Source organism: Phaethon lepturus, unplaced genomic scaffold, assembly GCF_000687285.1.
Source record: "Phaethon lepturus isolate BGI_N335 unplaced genomic scaffold, ASM68728v1 scaffold14237, whole genome shotgun sequence".
In the NCBI taxonomy this organism is placed as follows: Eukaryota; Metazoa; Chordata; class Aves; order Phaethontiformes; family Phaethontidae; genus Phaethon; species Phaethon lepturus.
In genome coordinates, this window is record NW_010551241.1 from 25,615 (window position 1) to 44,922 (window position 19,308).

General features: G+C 37.0%; 1 protein-coding gene across 1 annotated transcript in view; it reads right to left on the bottom strand.

The window, feature by feature from the left end:
- Nucleotides 1-19,308, bottom strand: part of LOC104623681 (homeobox protein MOX-2-like) — a 51,045-nt gene that overhangs the window by 6,303 nt on the left and 25,434 nt on the right. Inside the window, exons 4-5 of the mRNA XM_010290850.1 lie at nucleotides 11,444-11,556; nucleotides 7,788-7,960 (exon numbers count right to left, since the gene is read on the bottom strand). Coding sequence (XP_010289152.1) covers nucleotides 7,788-7,960; nucleotides 11,444-11,556 — 286 coding nt within the window. The remainder of the gene's footprint in view (nucleotides 1-7,787; nucleotides 7,961-11,443; nucleotides 11,557-19,308) is intronic.

The following is a 19,308-nucleotide window of genomic DNA, read 5'->3' on the forward strand; positions in this document are numbered from 1 at the left end:
AAACCTTAAAAATTAGAAACAAGAGCATTGTGCCAGTTGAAACTGTTATTTTGCTGTAAGGGATGCATATTTCTAAGTATGAGTCTTTGAAGTCAGTATCCCAAATTCCTTGTTTTATTATACCTAAACGTGTCAGGATGACCACATCAGCAAGCCTTTTAAGCGTTCTGCCCCTGGTCAGCCATTGTCCATTTTCTTTTATTTTTTTTTTTTAACTTATCAGTTTATTTTCCTCTAATGCAGACAAACATATGGATAACAAAAAATAACCATGACTTTTCAAAATTAAAAAAATTGAAAAGTTTACTTTTCAACTTTCTTTGGCTCTGAAAACGTTCCTGTTATTTTTAGATAGTCCACTTATGCTGCCAAGTTTTAAAGAAAGTCAAACTCCTGAACTTTACAGAAATCACTGGTGTTATACAGCTGAAACTTAACTTTTTGGCATATATTGAGATAGTATTTTCATTATCATTTATTCAACAAATTTATAAAAGCAAATAGGAATATAAACCCAGGAAAGTTTCTTTTCATGTTCTATACTATGAATAAATGTAAGGGTTGGAAGAATCAAATCTATTAGTTTAAAATATTTACAGAAATGGTAGTCAGAGAGTAAGTTAGGGTAGTTTTATTCAATTGAACTTAATTTTCTTCCTTATATTATTTAAAGGAATTCCAATTTCTATTAAAAAAAAAAACCTCTTAAAAATCTTAAATATATTTTGAGCTTAAAACCAGTTTAAATAAATCTGAATATTAAATGTCATCTTAGTTATTATGAAATAGAACCAAAATACCTCAAGTGAAGAAAATTAACTTTTCTTTGGAAATTAATGAGTGGTACCAGAACCTTCTGATTAAAATTGCTTAAGTCACCTGCTCACCGATTTAAAGCAATCTGCTCTGTGTTATGTTACAGGACTTTGCACCAGCTGTTGAGAAAAAGGGGAGGTTTTGGCAGGTGCACAAAGGGCAGCTGGAGCTTTTGGCACCCAGGAAGGTGTAGGAGGGAGTTCTGGTTTTTCATTACATAGAAGTCAGTTGAGGTTTGGGTACTGCTTAGGTGATACATTCTCCTTTCTACCTCCCACGTTTAGACAGGGATGGGATAGACATTATATTTCAGAGGAGAGCAGAGATAGGAGTGTTTCATTCCAGTTTCAGAAGTCTTTGAGAGCACCCAGTTTACCTCATTCTACTCCATTTAGAGAGCTGCCTCCCTATTACCAGTGATCTTCAAAAGGATCAAACAGCTAACCCTCCCTATTCAAAACCTCTCTTAACTAGGTTTCAGGGTTAACGTACCTTAAGCAGAATGGGATGTGCTATTTCAGGTTCTTTCTTCCTGCTGGCTTGTAGTACATAATATAAGGGAGTATTTTCTATAAAATTAGTCTCTCTTTTTTTTCCAGAGGCAAAGACAGACAATCTGTGGGGCTGCTGCTAGAACTCCCTCTACCTTATTCACCTACAATACATCTTTTTAGAGTCTACCTTCATCTAATTTCTTGGCATATATATAGAAATCTACAAAAGAAACCCATGGTGGAGAACTAATTTGTGGGAAAGATGGCCTTCAGCTAAACTTTGCCTCTTTGTATAGTCATTTACCTGCATAAATTACTCACACGTAGAGCATTTTATTTCGTAAGAAAAAAAAACTTCTAACATGCATCATTCTGCACCCATTTTGCACAGGTCAACTGAGTGTGAACATTAAAAGATGGCAGGTAATTAAGACTGGCTTTTGGCTGAGTGTGTTGATGCTTTCTTTCTGCTACTACTTTAGTACAAAGAAAGGCAAATATCAAGAAGCAGGACTTGGCAGAAAGCAACCTCTGACTACCGGCCCATGGCAATCCTATAGGGCTCTATGGCTATGGAAGCCACCTCCCTTCCTAAGAAGCACCTTCATTTGTATTCACTTATACTAGTTCCACAGTTCGTGACTTCAAATCTGGAGGGACCTTTTTGCCTTCAAAAAAAAGCTAGTCCTGAGTTTTTTCACAGTAATCTAGCCTCAAAATCAACATCCAGTTTTAAAGCTAGTAAGCCTCAAGACACTGCAGCTGTTTTCATCAGGGCCTGCCTCAAGGAGAAGGAACTACTGAAACCAGAAGGAGATTCTACATTTTTCAATGTCCTGCATAAAAAAAAAAAAAATTCCTTTATTCTATATGTTCATTTGCACCTCTCCAATACAATTTGTTCCTCACTGATTTCTTCTCTCTGATTTTTAAAGTGACCGTAAATGACAAACTTAAAAACCTGTCTCCTTAAACAGGTGACAGAAGTAGCCACATCTCTCCTGACGTGTGGGTAGGGTAGGGGACAGCAGAGCCTTATTCGCTTTGTAAAAGCAGCCGTATAAGCTGCTAATATTTCTGTCTATATCACATATGTAGCTTGGCACAGACAGAGGTTTCTCCCCACCCTGAACCCCATGGGATTTCTCTGCAGGTGTAAGGTCCATTCACAACTAACAGCTTGAGGCACTTGGATCTTTGCACATGGAATTGCTTGTTTGAATCCAATCAATACTGCAAAAGTAAGTAAGTTGTTTGAAGTTTTGCCATGTAGGTTTTTTTCAAAGAATTATCGTACAAATCAAAATTATGCATGAGTTATAATTAAGTTTGCCAGGAGCATTCTTTCCTAAGAAAAGGCAAAACAAGTTAGCACTCAGTTAATAAGTAGTAAGAGTTAGTAACTCTTACTGATGGTATTTATATTGCTCAAGACAAATACAAAAGTATTAGTGAGTTTAATTTTATTAAGAGTGTTACTTTAAATAAAACAAACAATCCAAAGGATTTCAAGCCACATAGGCTCATTATTATAGTTTGTACAGAGAGTGCTTAACACATGGAAGCTTGGAATGAACAGCTGCCTTTCAGAGAAGATGTGACAGCACAGTAAATCAGGCAGATATGGTCAAGCTTGTCCTTTCAATCCATTGTTTGGTTTTGTTTGAAAGTATACAGGGGAATAATTTCACCATATAACCTTAGAAATTTAGCTTCGTAGAGTAGGAAACTAGCCATGCTGTGTGATGCATGGAGAGACACTGACTCTTACAGAGGTTGTTCAGAACAAACACCTAACCGAGGAACATTGCATTCCCTGGTTTCTCGCCCAGGTGACCAAGGGGAGCTACATTTACCTTACCAGTCGAGTCTAAAAAATGCAGTGATTAGCTTCTGAGCTCTGTGATGCTGAAAAGGATTTTAATGAAGGCACTTGTGTTGAAGGATTGAGGTAACCTGGTCTGGAGGAAACCTTTCTAATGGAAATCTTCATTTATTATTTGTATAGTCATAACAATGTAGTGCTACGATGTGGGTTATGGCCCTATGGCCCTACATACTATCCTAACATTGCCCAAATGCATTTAAATGATAATGCTGCCTACTTCTCTTTCTTGTAGAAAAAGGCATTTCAAAGGTCGTTCCTTTGTCACTCATCCTGTGTTGGTACCACATACATGGAAGGCAAACACAGATGCAAAAACACTCTTAATTTTGACAGAATTTTGTCCTTTGTCTATGCAAAATCGGTGGCTTCAGGCCTTTTATAAATGGTTGGTGGCTTCTGGGTGGGTACTGGAAATTAAAGTTAAGAAGAAATAAGCCTTCTCATTGTCATCAGCAGAATTTAATCTGACTTGGTGGGATTTTCCGTTTATGTTGGCAAACAGAAGCATTACATATTTGGACTGTTTATTCCGGTAACCTTAGCTAGCCTGCAGAACTGCAACATTACTCTTTTGATTAGCTCCATGCAAAAAGATCTTGCGAGGTGGAAAGATCTCCTACTCTTTCTATATTTGGCAGGACCAACTCCATAAAAATGTCCATTTTGCCACGCCTCTGATACCCCACTGCAGCTGCTTCCTCTCCTCATCCCACAGTGAGATATTAAAAAGTTTGCATGGAACCTTCTCCAAGTTTATCTGGATGTACAAAAAAGCCAAGAATGCGCTTGTCAAGGTTACAAATATCTAGGGAGCTAAGATAGTTTTTAGTCTAACTAGCTCTTCAAAATATAACAGAGGCCTGCCAGCTGAAAATTATTAACTGCTGGCAGAGCAGGGATTGTGAGTGCACTCTATAAGAAATGGAGCAGGAATTATATGTACCTATACTGCTGGAATTCTTACAATACCATAATAGAGCCATCCTACCACCAGATGTGCTTAGAGTGCTCTCAAAGTGCACTCTTAATATCTAGGCAATTGAGGCACTTATTTCATTTCATCCTCCTGTCTTGTAACTCAGGTTTCCTTTTTAGAGAGTGATAGGATTACTTCCTTCTCCTGGTCCATATGTTGTGAGGGTTTCTTTTCATTATTATTTCTGTGAAATGGCCTTCCATGAGTCATTTATGTTTGAACTGATCTTGTAAGTTGTTTCAAAAGTCAAATGGAGCCTTACTTTGATGACTGTAGAAAACTTTAATACCCTTATATAGCTTTTTAAATATGGTCAGACATATGGTTTTTTCTACAGCTTGTTTAAATGCCAGAAAGGTAATTATGAAGTGTTAGTTGGTCAGTGCCTCTTTTAAGCTGCCGCGTATGGTTGAAATTATCACTATAGTCAAGAGGAAGATAGAGCTTTCTTAAGTAATAGGCTTCGTGATTTATCTCACATCTTGGGAAAGAACTGAAAGTTATAACTTTAGAATGACCCAACAATACTTTCCCCAGATTATTTTTTGTTCTTCTGCCCTCTGAATAATATGATGTTTGTCATTTTTTTAAAACCTAGTAGAAACAATTATGCTAAACAATTCATTCCATCAGAGGATAGTTCTGCTCTCAAACCTATTTTCTGAGCAGATATATTAGCTCACCCAATACCCACTGCTTGTTTTGTCATTTTATTATCTGAAGCAAGTTTCAATTATCTGTGTGAAAGTTCAATGTTTCGTGAGAGATCAAGAGAGCTTCCAACACAAATAGGTCTACAGCCTGTGATGAAAAAAAGTTTGTCACTTGTGTGTTCACTTATTGCAAACAAAGGAACTACTGCCTATCAGGTATCATTTTGTGCAATGCAACCTTTGGGGGGGGAATTGTAAAGGAAAACTGTTCCAGAAATAGCAATTTTCTAAAAATGCTACCTCACTGAAGGGTGGGGGGGGGTTTAATTCCATCAATATATTTTAATTCAGTCATAATAATTTTAGAGAAAGGAACTGGTTTTGTTGCATCTTTTTAAGATAGGTATCGAATATGATCTCCTCTGTTGGGACAGCTAGTAAAAGAAAGTAATAACAGTAGTAAGTAAACAAACAAGTGCTGTTATCCCACTCAAGAATAATGATTCATTCTGCTAATGATGAAAAGACAGGTCCTGAAAGTGAGTTCAATCTCTTAACTGTAAAAAAAAGAAATATTAGTGTCACACCAGGTTCACCTTGGAGTATTTTTTTAAGTCATTGAAGGAATACTGATGTAAAACAAGTATGCAAGAAGAGTCAAGCCTTTTGATTTACTGCATTCAGCTTCTAAATACTGTCATATACCATGGAAACCCACACCCAGTTCCATGCCTGTTCACACCACTTTCCCGTCAAAGCAGTAAATTTGATTTTAAGAAAAGACATTCCTAACTGACAACACTGGAAGTGACATAATCACTTGGCTTAGTACGATTCAGAAACTGAAAAATATGTCCAGAATCTCCTCTCAATTTTCTTTTTGTTTTCAATTAACAATGCAGTTTTTACTCTATATTTTTTTTCTGACTCTCAGACCATTTTATTGTGGCAAGATATAGAACTGGACTCTATCAAGCTAAAAATCTTAATGCTTTCCTTTTCTAAGCAAGGGTGGCTTTAAGCAGGAAGGCAGGCAGGAAAGCAGGAAAGCAGGAAAGCAGGAAGGCAGGAAAGTAGGGAGTTATCTCTAGCAGCTCAATTGTCACTCTGTGATAATCTGGGGAAGCAGAGAAGAATTAGATTACATAATTAGATAGGATAATTCTAATTCTATTGAAATTATCACAGTTATCAGCAGAATGCTTAGAACTGACATTATGTGACAGCTAGAAAACAGCAAGTGCTCCCATGACTTAAATGAATTCTCTGCACTTGTGTAGCACAGGCTGCCTTTTCTCCTCCAGAGACGTTATTCAATAATTATCTGCCCCTTTTTAGTACATTAAATGATTCTAGTTTAACTATTTCCTTTACCATAGTGAACTGTCTCTTCATTTAGTTGTACTACTCAACTTGATCTTTGAAGAATGAAGAATTTATCAAGGACAATAGTTAAATTCCAGGCCAAATTCACCATTATTAAATATGGGGATATGTTTTCTCAGTTCAGCTGACTGATTCCTGTCAAATTGGCCAGCAAACATTTTTAAAAATTTATTTATCATTGCTCAGTACCACAGACTCTACCTTCGTCACTGAGACAGGAATTAATTCCTCCTCCCCTTAGGTGTCAAAATCAGGTGTGGAAGTTAATCTAATTTCTTGGCTTACCTTAGTCAGTGGAAATAAAAAGGCAAAATTTTATCAATTGTTTGATACAAAATGGTGTATTTTACAAACATAACAAACATAATTAAATAACTGAAAATTACCTCAGTGGAACCTGGCAACATGTTCAAGTCAAATGAGATATATTACTGGTGGCTTCTTGACAAGCTGGAAGGGACAGCTATTCTCTAGAAGCCTTCAAAGAAAAAAGCTGTTTCATTTGCTTGTGTGAGTAAATGTGTGTTCATATATATAGAAAAGACTGGATTTTCACTGAGATGTCTACTTATAGCAGGTGTTAATGAAGCTCAAGAAAATTACAAAACTTCTCATATCTAGAGTTCACAAATCATGATGCTATTCTGATACCTTCCCTTGAATATATCATCATCTTACTGACTGTATCTAAAGCAATCCCTGAATCTAACGTTGATTCCTGAAGAAAGCTTTCAATTTTAATGATAAAACTGTAGGTAATATTTCAGCATATTCAGTGTACTTGAGTCCAGTATTCTAAATATCTTTAATAAAACGCATAATTTAAATGTGTATGTTGATGTAACTATTATTTGAAATGTGACTTGACTACCTATTTAGTGTGTTGGGATGAGATCCTGAAACACTTCAGTACATGCTTAACATGAGTATTTCCATTAGAAATCAATGTGACAACATGCATGATGAAACTTGAGCACATGCAGAAGTGTTTCCCGGACCAGGGTTTGGTGAGCAGGAAACCAATAACAGTGATAAGAAATTCCATCCTCTCCTCTGCTTTCACAGTGCAGGGTAAGATAAAAAGTGGTTAAAAATGCCTGTATTCCAGTTCTGCTGGTGTTCCCATTCTTGCTGCCATCTGGAAACAGGATGTTCAGAAACTCTGGACAAATGGCTACTGCATATATTTAATAGACTAAAACAAGATGCTCATATTTGTTGCATGCAGGCAAATCAACTGCTTGTGCATGCAGTATTTGAGACCTACCACTTCTCCAGCCACATCGATGTGGACAAATTAGAAGAGATGTGCACCAGTTTAACAGATATATTACTTGTGCTTTTATCTTCCATCTCCACCTACTAGATGAAACTAATCTGTAGCTGCTACATATAAAAATATTAATTACTTGCATAGGAGAGAGATAATAAATGTGTATCATTTTGCTATAAACATTCAATCTGATATATCAACATATCTATCGGTACCATAAACAAGAGGTCTACTGTGAGAAGCTACTAACCGCTGCTAAATATTGGGCAAGAATTTAAAGTCCATTATTTTGCATCAGTACCTGTCTTTCAGTGAGATCAAGGTTTACTGCTATCTCATACCGCCTCAGCCTGGTCAAATAGTTATGATGAGCAAATTCTGCTTCTAGCTCTCTGATTTGCTCCTTGGTGAAAGCTGTCCTTTCCTTCCTGGGTTTACTGTTGACCTCTGACTTGTAGTTTCCTTCTTGGGAATCTGGAAAAAAAAAAAAAAAAAAAAAAATCAAAGTAATGACAAGTGTACTGCTAAATAGGAAAAACGCTCAAAGATAACAACATGCTTCAGTTACATTCTTCAAATTTTCTTCTCTCAGAAACACACCCTTGCTTTCATACCTATGGATTCTTCACTGTAAATCAGGAAAGCAGCAGTAATTCTGACAGATGTGAGCTGCTGCTTCCATTCACACACATCAAACTTTAGCTTAAAACCTTGCAGCGTTTCATTTCCTAACAGCTCTCTCTAGAATTTCTCCAGAGCTTCAACTCCTTTCCACTTCTGGCAACTGCCGGTGCATCCAGCTACTAAAGGATGTGTATCATTTGACTGGTGTCTTAATGAGTAATACCTCATGAATCTCCCTCTCCTACAATTTCATTAATATTTTAAACCAAAGCTCTATTTTAAAGAACACACTTTAAGGTTTAGTCCCGTTACGCTTTCAGGGAAAGGTAACAGACAAAGCATAGGAAAATCAACACACATCAAAAAAGGAATCAGTGAGAACATCCCACATGATAATGGGATCTCCTCCTACTCATGCGATGGTGCAGGTAGCGAGGTTATGCCACAGCTGGCATCAGTATAGGAAATTTGCTACCACTGCAGTTCATTACCTAAGGAATATTTTGGCCACAATCAGAGGGGCTTTGCTGAAAGTTTTGTTACCACTCTAATAATTCCTTTTACTCTCAGAAACGGGTATATTTGGTCCTGAGCCAAACTATTGAACTCAGTGACAGTAATTCTGTTGCTGCCAGTGAAGTCTGTTTAAATAAAGAGATCAAACTATATAAAAAAAAAAAAAAAAGAAAACAGAAAGAGATAGTGGAAAGATAAAAAAAAAATAAGGACCAGACATTTATAAGTTTGGGTATGATACAATACCTATAAATCCAAAATTAGCAGGAGATCAGTAGGAGTATCATTAGTCAAACTCTGGCCTCCTGAACCATCTTAAAAATGTCACAGATAAATTCACACTTCAGCTGCTGATTTAAATAGAAACCTGCATCAACATCCAAATGAACAGGCCCACAAGAAATCACTCCCTGGGACTCTGTGTCAGATGAATCATCGACATGCCTGAGACTGTCCAACTGGCCAGTGGGTCTGGTTTCAAAACCACAGTCAACTATCTACGTTTTCCCTTTTTGTCAGTTACTCTCTTGCTTGGAAAGGAACTTTTCGTTTGTTTTATGAGAACTGTTGATGTTCGACTCGGTGCTATAGTCATTAATTTAAAATGTTTTAAAGCTAATGGATTCAAATCGCCAAACCTGTTAACTGTTGCTGACATGACACACAGAACTTTGCTTCAGACGTGGTTGTACTGCTGGTGTGTATGACTGAGGGTATCCAGCAATGTTTTTGAGTGGGTCCGGGAGCTGTTCAGGAACAACTGCAGTATGGATTTTCTACAATAGGACCCCATTAGATGTCACACCATTGACTACTGTATACGGTCAAGGTCCAGTATCCAAACTCAATACAGAAATCTTGACAGATCAAAACCATCTTAAACCTAGAAGTTGACATTTCTTCCTTCATACTAGTTAGCAAACTAGAATCACTATAATTTCTCTCTGCATTTTTCCATTGCAGGAATATGCATGTTGCTTTTCTTCCTTGAAATTTGCTTACCATAAGGTCCAAATACTATGCAGATGAGCTGAACTTAAAAACTTAAAGCCCGATATCAGCATTCCAATGAATCACTGAAAAGAGATACGTAACTTATTTTTCTTAGCATTCGGACTTACCATTCTTATACCACCAGAGACATGTGCATGCTGCTTATCTGCAGTACAACACGGAAATGTATTCCATGCAAGTCATTGCTTAAAGTCCTCTTAACGGTCTTGGTAACCTGTGCCCATGCGAGGCCATGAGCCAAGAAGTCCTCACAGGTACAGTCCTTTCTATAAGAAAGACCCATGGCTCACTGGTTTCCAAACTAAAGGTTGCAACCTTAAATAACCGTAATGCACCTACAGATGGCACTGACACCGTATTGAAAAGTAAATGCTAGAAATGAAGACATAAGCCTGGAAATGCAAGAGAAAGCGGGGTCAAAGGTGTAAAACCTTGGTAGTTACTCCTATCATGAATGGACAAAGGGAAAAACTTCAGAAGTAGCCATTCAAACGTCTCTCAGGAGGATACTGACCTCTGTAAGTGACTGAGACCTATAACACAAGCAATTTTTCTGCAAGCTTACGGTTCCATGAGGAAAACAGAATTACTGCATGGCCAGTAAAACCATAATGAGCCAAGTCACCTTTCAGGTTAATACTCATGACTCTGAGTTCCCAATTTACAAATGCATCTAAATTAGCAGGTTAGCATCAAAATTCCAGGTTCCTGGGATACTGGTGTAAGGAAAGGGAAATATAACTGCATGAGTAGCATTTGTCCTTCATCTTTGCCAGCACAGAGAATTCAGCACTGCTAGCAATGCTAGCCCACACAGATTCTGTGCAAATACAAACATGCTTGGACAACTGGTTATTTAGACATTTCTGCGATTGCTGGATACTACCTTTAAGTCAATGCTGGACTCTAAGTGCCTGGCAGCCACAGTTTTGTCAGCAGTATGATTTCATCAGCAGACAGACACAGTGGAAAAGTTTCAGGTTTTGATTTGTTTATTGTGAATGTCATTGAATGTATTTGTAATAGTCAAGGTATTATGAAAAAAACCCATATCATATATATAAATATTTCTGAAAGCAAAAGTTGGAGAGGTACGCGGAAACCTGAGACAGGTACACAGAAAGTTGACTCCCTTTCAGTACTGAGGTTCATGCAACAGAACAATTGTAATCCTACAAAATCTGTTTCAGCAAAGATCTGGCCAGCAAGACTGGTATTTTGCTTAATGCATTTGAGATATTGCAAATATAGAGAGAGAGAGACAGTTAAGTGAACACCAGTTATGAACTCTTGCTGTCATCTGACTTTCTCTGCTGCAGTGTTACTGTGGTTCATGTACAGATTGCCTTTTATTTCCTATTGACATCATACCACTTGGAATAGTAATTTTAGAAATTTTGTTTGTTTTAATTTCCAAAGTGGTAAATCTAGGTTTTCTGATTGTTTCTTTTTAACACGCTCTATAGAGCCAGGATTGGGAGCTCCCATCTCTTTCTGACCTTCAGGTCTCTGCTCATATCACCTGACTAGCTTCTCTTTGGTGGAAAATGGGTGGGAGACTTGGAAGAGATTTTTGGCAGAACTGATGTCAGCCTACATCTGTTTTGCAGCTGTTGCAACTAAGACAAGAAAAAAGTCCCAACAACCTTAGTTTTCTTCTACTGGCTACATCTTATGCCAAATGGTAGGTGTAGAGGCAGAGAACAAAGCCTAGGGGGATCTAAGTTACACTCCTTGCCTCTCAAAAGGCACACATAAAATATACACAGATGGTACAAACCACTTGATGAAAAATACAGCAACCTATATTTTCTGTCTTCCGCCTTCTCCCGGACAAATTCTGGCACACTCTCAGAAGATGTAGCTTACATGCAGGTATTAGTACCTTATCAGTCTCTCTTTCCCAATCCTTTGTTCTTCAGATGTCAAGTAAGGTAGGAAGTTAAACACTGCCTTGAGGAATGCGGGTCATACCTCTTTCTCAGAATTGTTTCTATGAATTTTCAAAAACTCCAGGCAGCATCTTTAATATCTCCTCTTTGACAAAAATGCTTGTTGGTAACTGATGTAGAAGGTACCATTTGGAAAGACATTCAAAGTAATAAATGACTGTTCTTACAGATCTTTAGAGGCTTAGATTTTTCCAGAATTTAATAATAGCTGAAATTTTTTTACAAAAAATCATTACTAATGGCACCATTCCCACCCTCAAAAGTTACTTCTACTTTACTGAGGAAAGAATTGCTGTTAATCTCAACATTTATATTGTCCAACTAGAGTTCCTATCAACTTCTCTCTACATCACCGAGATATGAAGCACACAAAGCAAACACAGGATCTATCTCCTGTGTGTAGAATATGAAAACTGATCATATGGGTATTTTTGCTTTTGATGAATGCCTAGGGAAAAAAGGGCTGGCCACAGAATAGGGAAAAGAGACTGGTCAGAATATCGATGTTACAAAGATATGGTGCTAACTGGGTAGGGTCAGAACCACAGGCAAAATGTGCAAGAAGCACCTGCTATTTTTTCTTGGATTAGTTCAACAGCTGACATGCCTTCATTTCTCAGACACAAATGAACTTTCAGTTAATACCTGTAATGGAAGATCCCAGAAAAGAATTTTCAAAAATAAGTCAGATTGGTAGTGCTCAACTATTAGCAGATGCAGATGGTTTTTCAGATCCTGATATCCATACTGATAGTGAGTAGTGGCAATAATCACTAATGATTTGTGAGAAAAAGGCCATTGGAATTTCACCTCTAGAGTTGTTATTCAATGTCCAAGTTTTCAACTTTCACTCACATCTTCCAACACTTATTCTCAGAAAGCCTCTACCATGAACAACCTATTTCTAAATTTATTTCACTATAAGTTTATAGTGAAGTTGGCTAAATTAAATGTTCATAATTGCATACCTTCCTCTAAATGATGTTCAAGGGTTTGCAGACAACAACTACTACATGGTTATCTGCTTTGAAATGAAGCAATCCATGTAAAGTGATCAATGCAAAAAGCTTGCTACTTCTGAGTAGTTTAATGTTGCATGAAAGAGCATTTCTTTCAAACTTAATTTTTCTACATTTGTTTAAATCACTAACATGTAAATAAAAGCTTTAGAGCTTCTAAACATCAATAGGACACAACAATATGTGATTTAACGCAAAATGCTTTTTTTTTTTTTTCCTTCAAGATATTGGCAATATGAACTTAGGGAAAAGTACTTTAGTATCAGAGCAATAATCTAGCGAAATACCATTATTCTGAAATACACATGTGAAGAAAATAAACAACTTAGTACTATTACAGTTGCAAAGGGATATTTTGGAGAGGACAATTATATTTTTTAATCATCAGAAGTATATACTGGTATATATCTGAACTGCCTAATCTAATTTTTTCTGATGCTTTATATTAATTATATTTTTGGACAAAATGAAATAATTCACTGAGACGCAAGCAAGGCAGAAAGGTCTCCATATGGTTCCTATTGTTTTGCCAGCAACTACATGTGAGAACAAGATTTACCCAGAAATAGTCACTTTCAAATATTTTTGACATTTAATAGAGAATACTATGCAGGTTTTCCATGACATTTTTCTCTATTTTCATTTCAAAGTTGCTCAGAATTCATATGTAAACTTACCGTGTGTCCAAAACATTGCCCATTGCTTTGCAGGATCCTAATTTAAATCCTTACTCCCTACTTTTGTTTATAATCTTTGTACCAAAAAAATTACTTAACTCTTGGGCTATGCAAAACTACATAGTTATGCTTACTTTGATGCATCTACTCTTATTTGCACCAGCTGAGACTATGCAAACTTAATTAACCTATTTTTTTCATAATTTTTCTTCTCTTTAAAGTAATTTAAATAATATTCTTAGAAGACTTTGCTCAGTTAGAAGTACAGTTCCAAATCACTGAACATAGTCTGAGTGCCTTTTTTGAGAACGTCATTACAAGTATTTCTGGAGCTGCAATTCACTAAAGGTACTTAGAGAATCCTTTCTGAAAACCAAAGAAACCCAGCATCGTCATTTCCATAATTCACAACTCTGCATGTGCAAATGGGCAAAGCTGCACAGTAGCACAAGTAGGACACTGAACTTACATGAATCCTTCTCTTCATTTTAAGGAAAGCAAACTTTTGTTTGCTTATTGAGTTAATGCTTTCTAACTCAGTCTTGTGACAATTTACAATTTAAAACAGCTTCATATCCACTCCCCAAAAAAACATGAACTGGCACAGTAAAACCTGTGGCTATTCTGAAACACACTACACACCATCCTAAACCATTGCCTACCAGCTGTTGCTGCCAACCTTTTTTGTTATTTCTGCCTCCTGAAAGTACAAGTCTAGGTATTACACTGCAGTATCGGGAACACTGATTCGTAACACCGGGATAGCTAATGCTGCAGGTTCTTGAACACACCTGTGCTGGAAAAGATGTGCTTCTGCCAGGTCATCTGATCAATCTAACTACTTCGCATGCACGTGCCACTTCTTCATGCAAACATAGAAGACAACATATGAATTTTCTCATATGAATAATTACACTAGTTAGTAGATCTTCGTGTGGAAGTCACTACTCTTAGCAAAGGTTTAAGTATACAATAACAGCTTATGTTAGGAAAGGAGGCACAGGATTTCCCTTAAAGAAACTTTACAGGCTGCATTTTAATAGGACTTTATCCAGTGGGACCTCCAATTCCCATTTGGAGTTCTGGAGATACATTGCTTACGCGCAGCATTGAATACCATACACGTGGTGATTGTTTGCCTATTTACCAAACCATTTTTACAATTTGCTTTCATGTAGAAAAGCTTCATTAAATGAAGGTGAGAGCTGCCAGCACCACCTCCCCACAGATTAGCAGTGAGTCCTCCTGAGTTAACCTACAAAATCAAGCCAAGAAATTTTCCATGCAGAAGCCTCTTAGAACAAAGGCATCCAAGTGGAGAAAATGGTAGCTGAGATAGGAGTTTATATAATCTTCCTTCCCTTGCGTCTTATCTCCTAGACATCTCCCACAGAGGCTCTTTCCTACCCAAAGGAAGCAGGATAAAAGTGAAGAGCAACCAAACCCACGCCAAACACTGTGCGTGCCTCAGTCATCATCACTGGTCTGATGAAAGTCTTTCCCTGGACAGCAGCTGCGTCAGAACTCCAAGGAGGCATTAAAATACTCCTTTTGGCCTTACTTTATTGTATAAAAATACTTAGTAAAACAGATTTTTTTCTGCAGGGATGGTCCCTGAAAGATCTAAAACACTTCAAACTGTAGAAAAGTGGCTGCTTACGAAAAGATATGACACACAGAACTTAGATAATCACTTCTCAACAAGTCTTATCTCCCTAAAATGATGGGTTGTAGATTTCAATTTTGTGAAGCAGGGAGACCCTTGTCCTCCCAAAAAAACTAGAGCAGCCAACATAGGCAGTGTTCTGGGACACAGGTTTAACAAAGGGCCATATTTAATTCCTGTCTGAAAAAAAAGAAAAAAAAACCAAAACTAAAATACTTTAATGATAAAGAATGCAGTCTGGGTGATTTAATCCTTTTGGCCAGTGTGCTTTTTGATGAGATGCTTTCTCACAAGTACATGTAGATCTGCCTCTTTGTCATCGTTAAAATATAGTTGAGGTTGCTCCCATTTATATGACATAAAATGCTAAATATTTAGCTTAAGATATTGCCAGCAAAAAGAGATGAGGCTAAGGAATGGAAAAATATGTTGCAGTGACTTGCTGCTAAGAAATATATAGAGAAATTATACCTATATGTATCTTGCATGTACTGTCTAGAATTTAAATATCATGAAAATAGTTGTGTTTTCTTTTTCTCTGTAAAGCCAGACTGTCACTGTTAATATTAAGAATCCAAATACAGTGGGGATTGGAACATATGTCAAGCAATGCATCTTACAAACCTTATTTCTATATTAATTTCTTTATATAAAATGTCATTAGTTTTACATGTTTTCAAATTTACGTTCAAAGTCCCTTGCATTTAAAGCAGCAGCACATTCCACCACAAAACTAGCAATGTCTGCTTCCCAAATGGCAGACTGGGAATTTGTCTGCTTAGAAAGTTCAGACCTTGTGGATATTATCCTTCGTATCTGTGAGTAAAACACTTTTAATGAGGTATTACAAACTTTGTTACTCCACATGAAGATCTCAGTTATTTAGTTGTCAGATATCACCAGAATAAATCTTCACTGTGAATTTCCAAATATCTTTCTAAAACCAATCATTGTATTTTATCCATACGCAAATAGACTTCAATTTTCTTACATATAGTCACAATAGTCACCGTAACCAAAGGTTGCTGAAATCAAGGTGTAATTTCCAGACTTCACCATATGTATAGCTCTTTTTTCCTTAGCTGACATGCTATATAGCATAGACAGTGCCATTGCCTCCACTCCTCACACACAAGATACTACATTAACAAAAGTAAAAGCCAGAATCTATAGTAATTCTTGTAGATCTTGCAACAGACCACATCAGAAGAGGAGGAAGCTGAGGGGAGACCTCATCGCTCTCTACAACTACCTGAAAGGGGGTTGTGGTGAGGTGGGTGTTGGTCTCTTCTCCCAAGTAACCAGCGATAGGATGAGAGGAAATGGCCTCAAGTTGCACCAGGGGCGGTTTACATTGGATATTAGGAAAAATTGAAAGAGTGGTCAAGCATTGGAACAGGCTGCCCAGGGAAGTGGTGGAGTCGCCATCACTGGAGGTGTTCAAAAAACGTGTAGATGTGGCACTTCGGGACATGGTTCAGTGGGCACGGTGGTGTTGGGTTGACGGTTGGACTTGATGATCTTGGAGGTCTTTTCCAACCTTCATGGTTCTATGATTGTGCCACAGCGTGTACCTTCGCTACAGCAAATGGCCTAGAAAAGAGTGTGCCGTTTGGGACACTTTCTAAGGATAGGCCAACTTCTTCCCCAAATTACAGTGGGCAAACTGGGGCAAGCTTAAGACTTTCAGTGGAATTGCTTCTCAGTGACATGGGTGTCAGAGACGATTTTGATCCCGTTATAAGTCCCAGCTTACTTTGTGTATGATCATGAGAAGTCTTGAGTTGGTTAAAGAAAAGTATTTTCTTAGGCTCCTACATATATATTTTCTCAAAATATACATGCAGAACTTACAGTCAAAATCTTGCTGACTTCTGTTTGCTTTAAAAAAAAAAAATTATTGCAATTGCATGAGCTTGTGTCCGAACAAAAAAATAAATAGTTTGCACATAAGCCAAAGAATCCAGACTTTTAGTTTTCCATACTTAGCAATAAAAGTTGAAACACTTACAGAAGTTTAATACAGTTGGAGTTTCTTTAGGGCTCCATATTGCCTTACTCACCCATCTTTCCAAAGCAGGTCTTCAGGATACAATTACACAAAGGAAAATATAAATGGGTACCAACAATTTTAATTTAACTCTTTCTAAGAATTATTTTGCTGCTACAGGAAACAGGAAGCCATTTCACAGGGGTATTTTTCAGTGTAATTCTTCCACTTGTGTTACACTGGATAGTTTTTTTTTACATTCATCATGGAACAGATTTCTTTGGAACTCCTTAATGATGTAGTGAAAATTTTATATATGTCGAATATGTGACAGAAAAAAAGCAGTGTCTGGAGCAAATCTAACATCCAATATTTCTGCTTAATCCTATGTTAGCATGCCCTTTCTCCCTTTTTTTTTTTTTTTAATCAGTCTGCCTCAAATGTTTTTACTCTTTCTAAAACTTGTCCTTTTTAAACACTCATAACTGCCCTCTGCAGTGTATGTAGCACCTTGCAGAACTGCAGGATCACAAATCACCTTCCATTTCACAGTCTTGATGAGTGTTGCGGTCCTCACAAGCAATTTCACGTGGTCATTCCCTGCCTTGATGGCTGCCCCTGTTAGACGTGGCTCAGCTAGTGTGGCATTGCAGCTTTCAGCATGAGGCACAAATCCCTGTCTGGGTCTTTAATAAATATCATAGATTTCTGTGCATATGCCTGCATATGTTTTAGTGACATGTTTTGTAAATCTTACTATCCCTCAGAAAGCATTAAAACGAAGCCAACAGGCCCAGCTGTGCTCATAACATACCTTAGTAGATATCCAGACTTTCTTTAAGAACAGAAAAACACACACACATGCACACCTTCCTACCAAACAGGGTTGTTGTGCTGGGTGTATTCTACTATTTCGTTCACAGTTTACTTTACAACATTGTGCTGAAGTATAACACTAACTATAAAAATGGAAAAACAGTGGAAAGTACTTTCCCACATGCAATTAAATGGAATTACCTGTCTTTCAGGGGAAACCAAAATAAAAAGAGTTATAAAACAAAATTCTTCAGATGTTTAAACTATTTATACCATTGGGTTTCAGACCAACCATGAAAGTTTCATTTCTCACTTAAAACTATTACTATCTGTTAATACTAGATAGAAAACCTCCTAATGACTACTTTGTAAGTCCTGACTATCAGCTGGTTTTGACTTACAAGTTCTCTTACTTAGCGGCATGCCACATTTTCCTTTCTTTGTGTTTTCTCAAATGATTATCGTAAATGGAATCCATTTAAAACACCCAAAAGATTTGTCACGTGTGAAGGTAACACAATTTCCTTTTTCAAACTATAGTACAATTGTTAAGGGATGGAAAAATGCTCACATAATTAAACAGAAAATCCAAAATAGTTCTCTAAATAGTATATTGGGTAAAGGAAATAAATCTGAAATTAAATAAAATCTAACTAACGGTGCAGGTTTACGTTTTCTGCTAAATCTATTATACTATTAATTTTACAGTCTAGGAGAGCTGTTTGATGAATAATTTTTCTCGATTGCTAACAATCACACTTGTTATACAGTTAAAGTTTGTGACTCATAATGGAAAGCTTTGGCAGGGTGCAACAAAAAAAAAACACAACTTCAACTCCGATGTGAGCAAAAAGCCGCAACATAATTGTTTGGAGTACTTCCTATTATTTTAAGATTAGAGTGCAAGAAAATATTTACTGTATATCTAAGAGGGGAGGTCACTTCAACTACAGGTTCAAGTATAGCTTTTCAGACAGCAAACTTTTATGCCGTATTTGTGCTGTCCACTTTTATATGCCTGTGATAGAGAGGCTATAGTTAAAGTAACTAAGAGGTCTAAGCCTCCTTTAATCATCTAAAATAGACTTTTACTTCCAAAGTAGTTGATATTTCTTACATAGTCTTAATTTTTAATTTGGAAAGAGAAAGTACAGTAATAAGAGCCTGCTTTTGCAAACACGTCAGTGTGTACATAAAGTGCAGGTCTCAAGTGAGCACTTCGAGAACACATATATTTAGAAAAAAAGGAAAAAAGGAAAAGATTCTCCCAAACCCAAGAGCATCCAATAATTAAAGCACAAGTCCACAGTCAAATCAGAAGGTTGTTTTGTCCCCAGCTTCATTTCCAACTCCTTTTCAGTAACGGAAAATCTTTCTGTGATCACTATACTAATACAGAAGTAGAAACTTTTATTTGCCCTAGTAAGAGAGGCCATTTGGCACACAAATGTTAAATAATATGGCCTGAGTCTTCCGTCATTAGCCTCACACAACTTGCTGCATATAAGCTAGAGAAGAAAGGCCTTCCTGGTAATGTGCTAGCAAAAT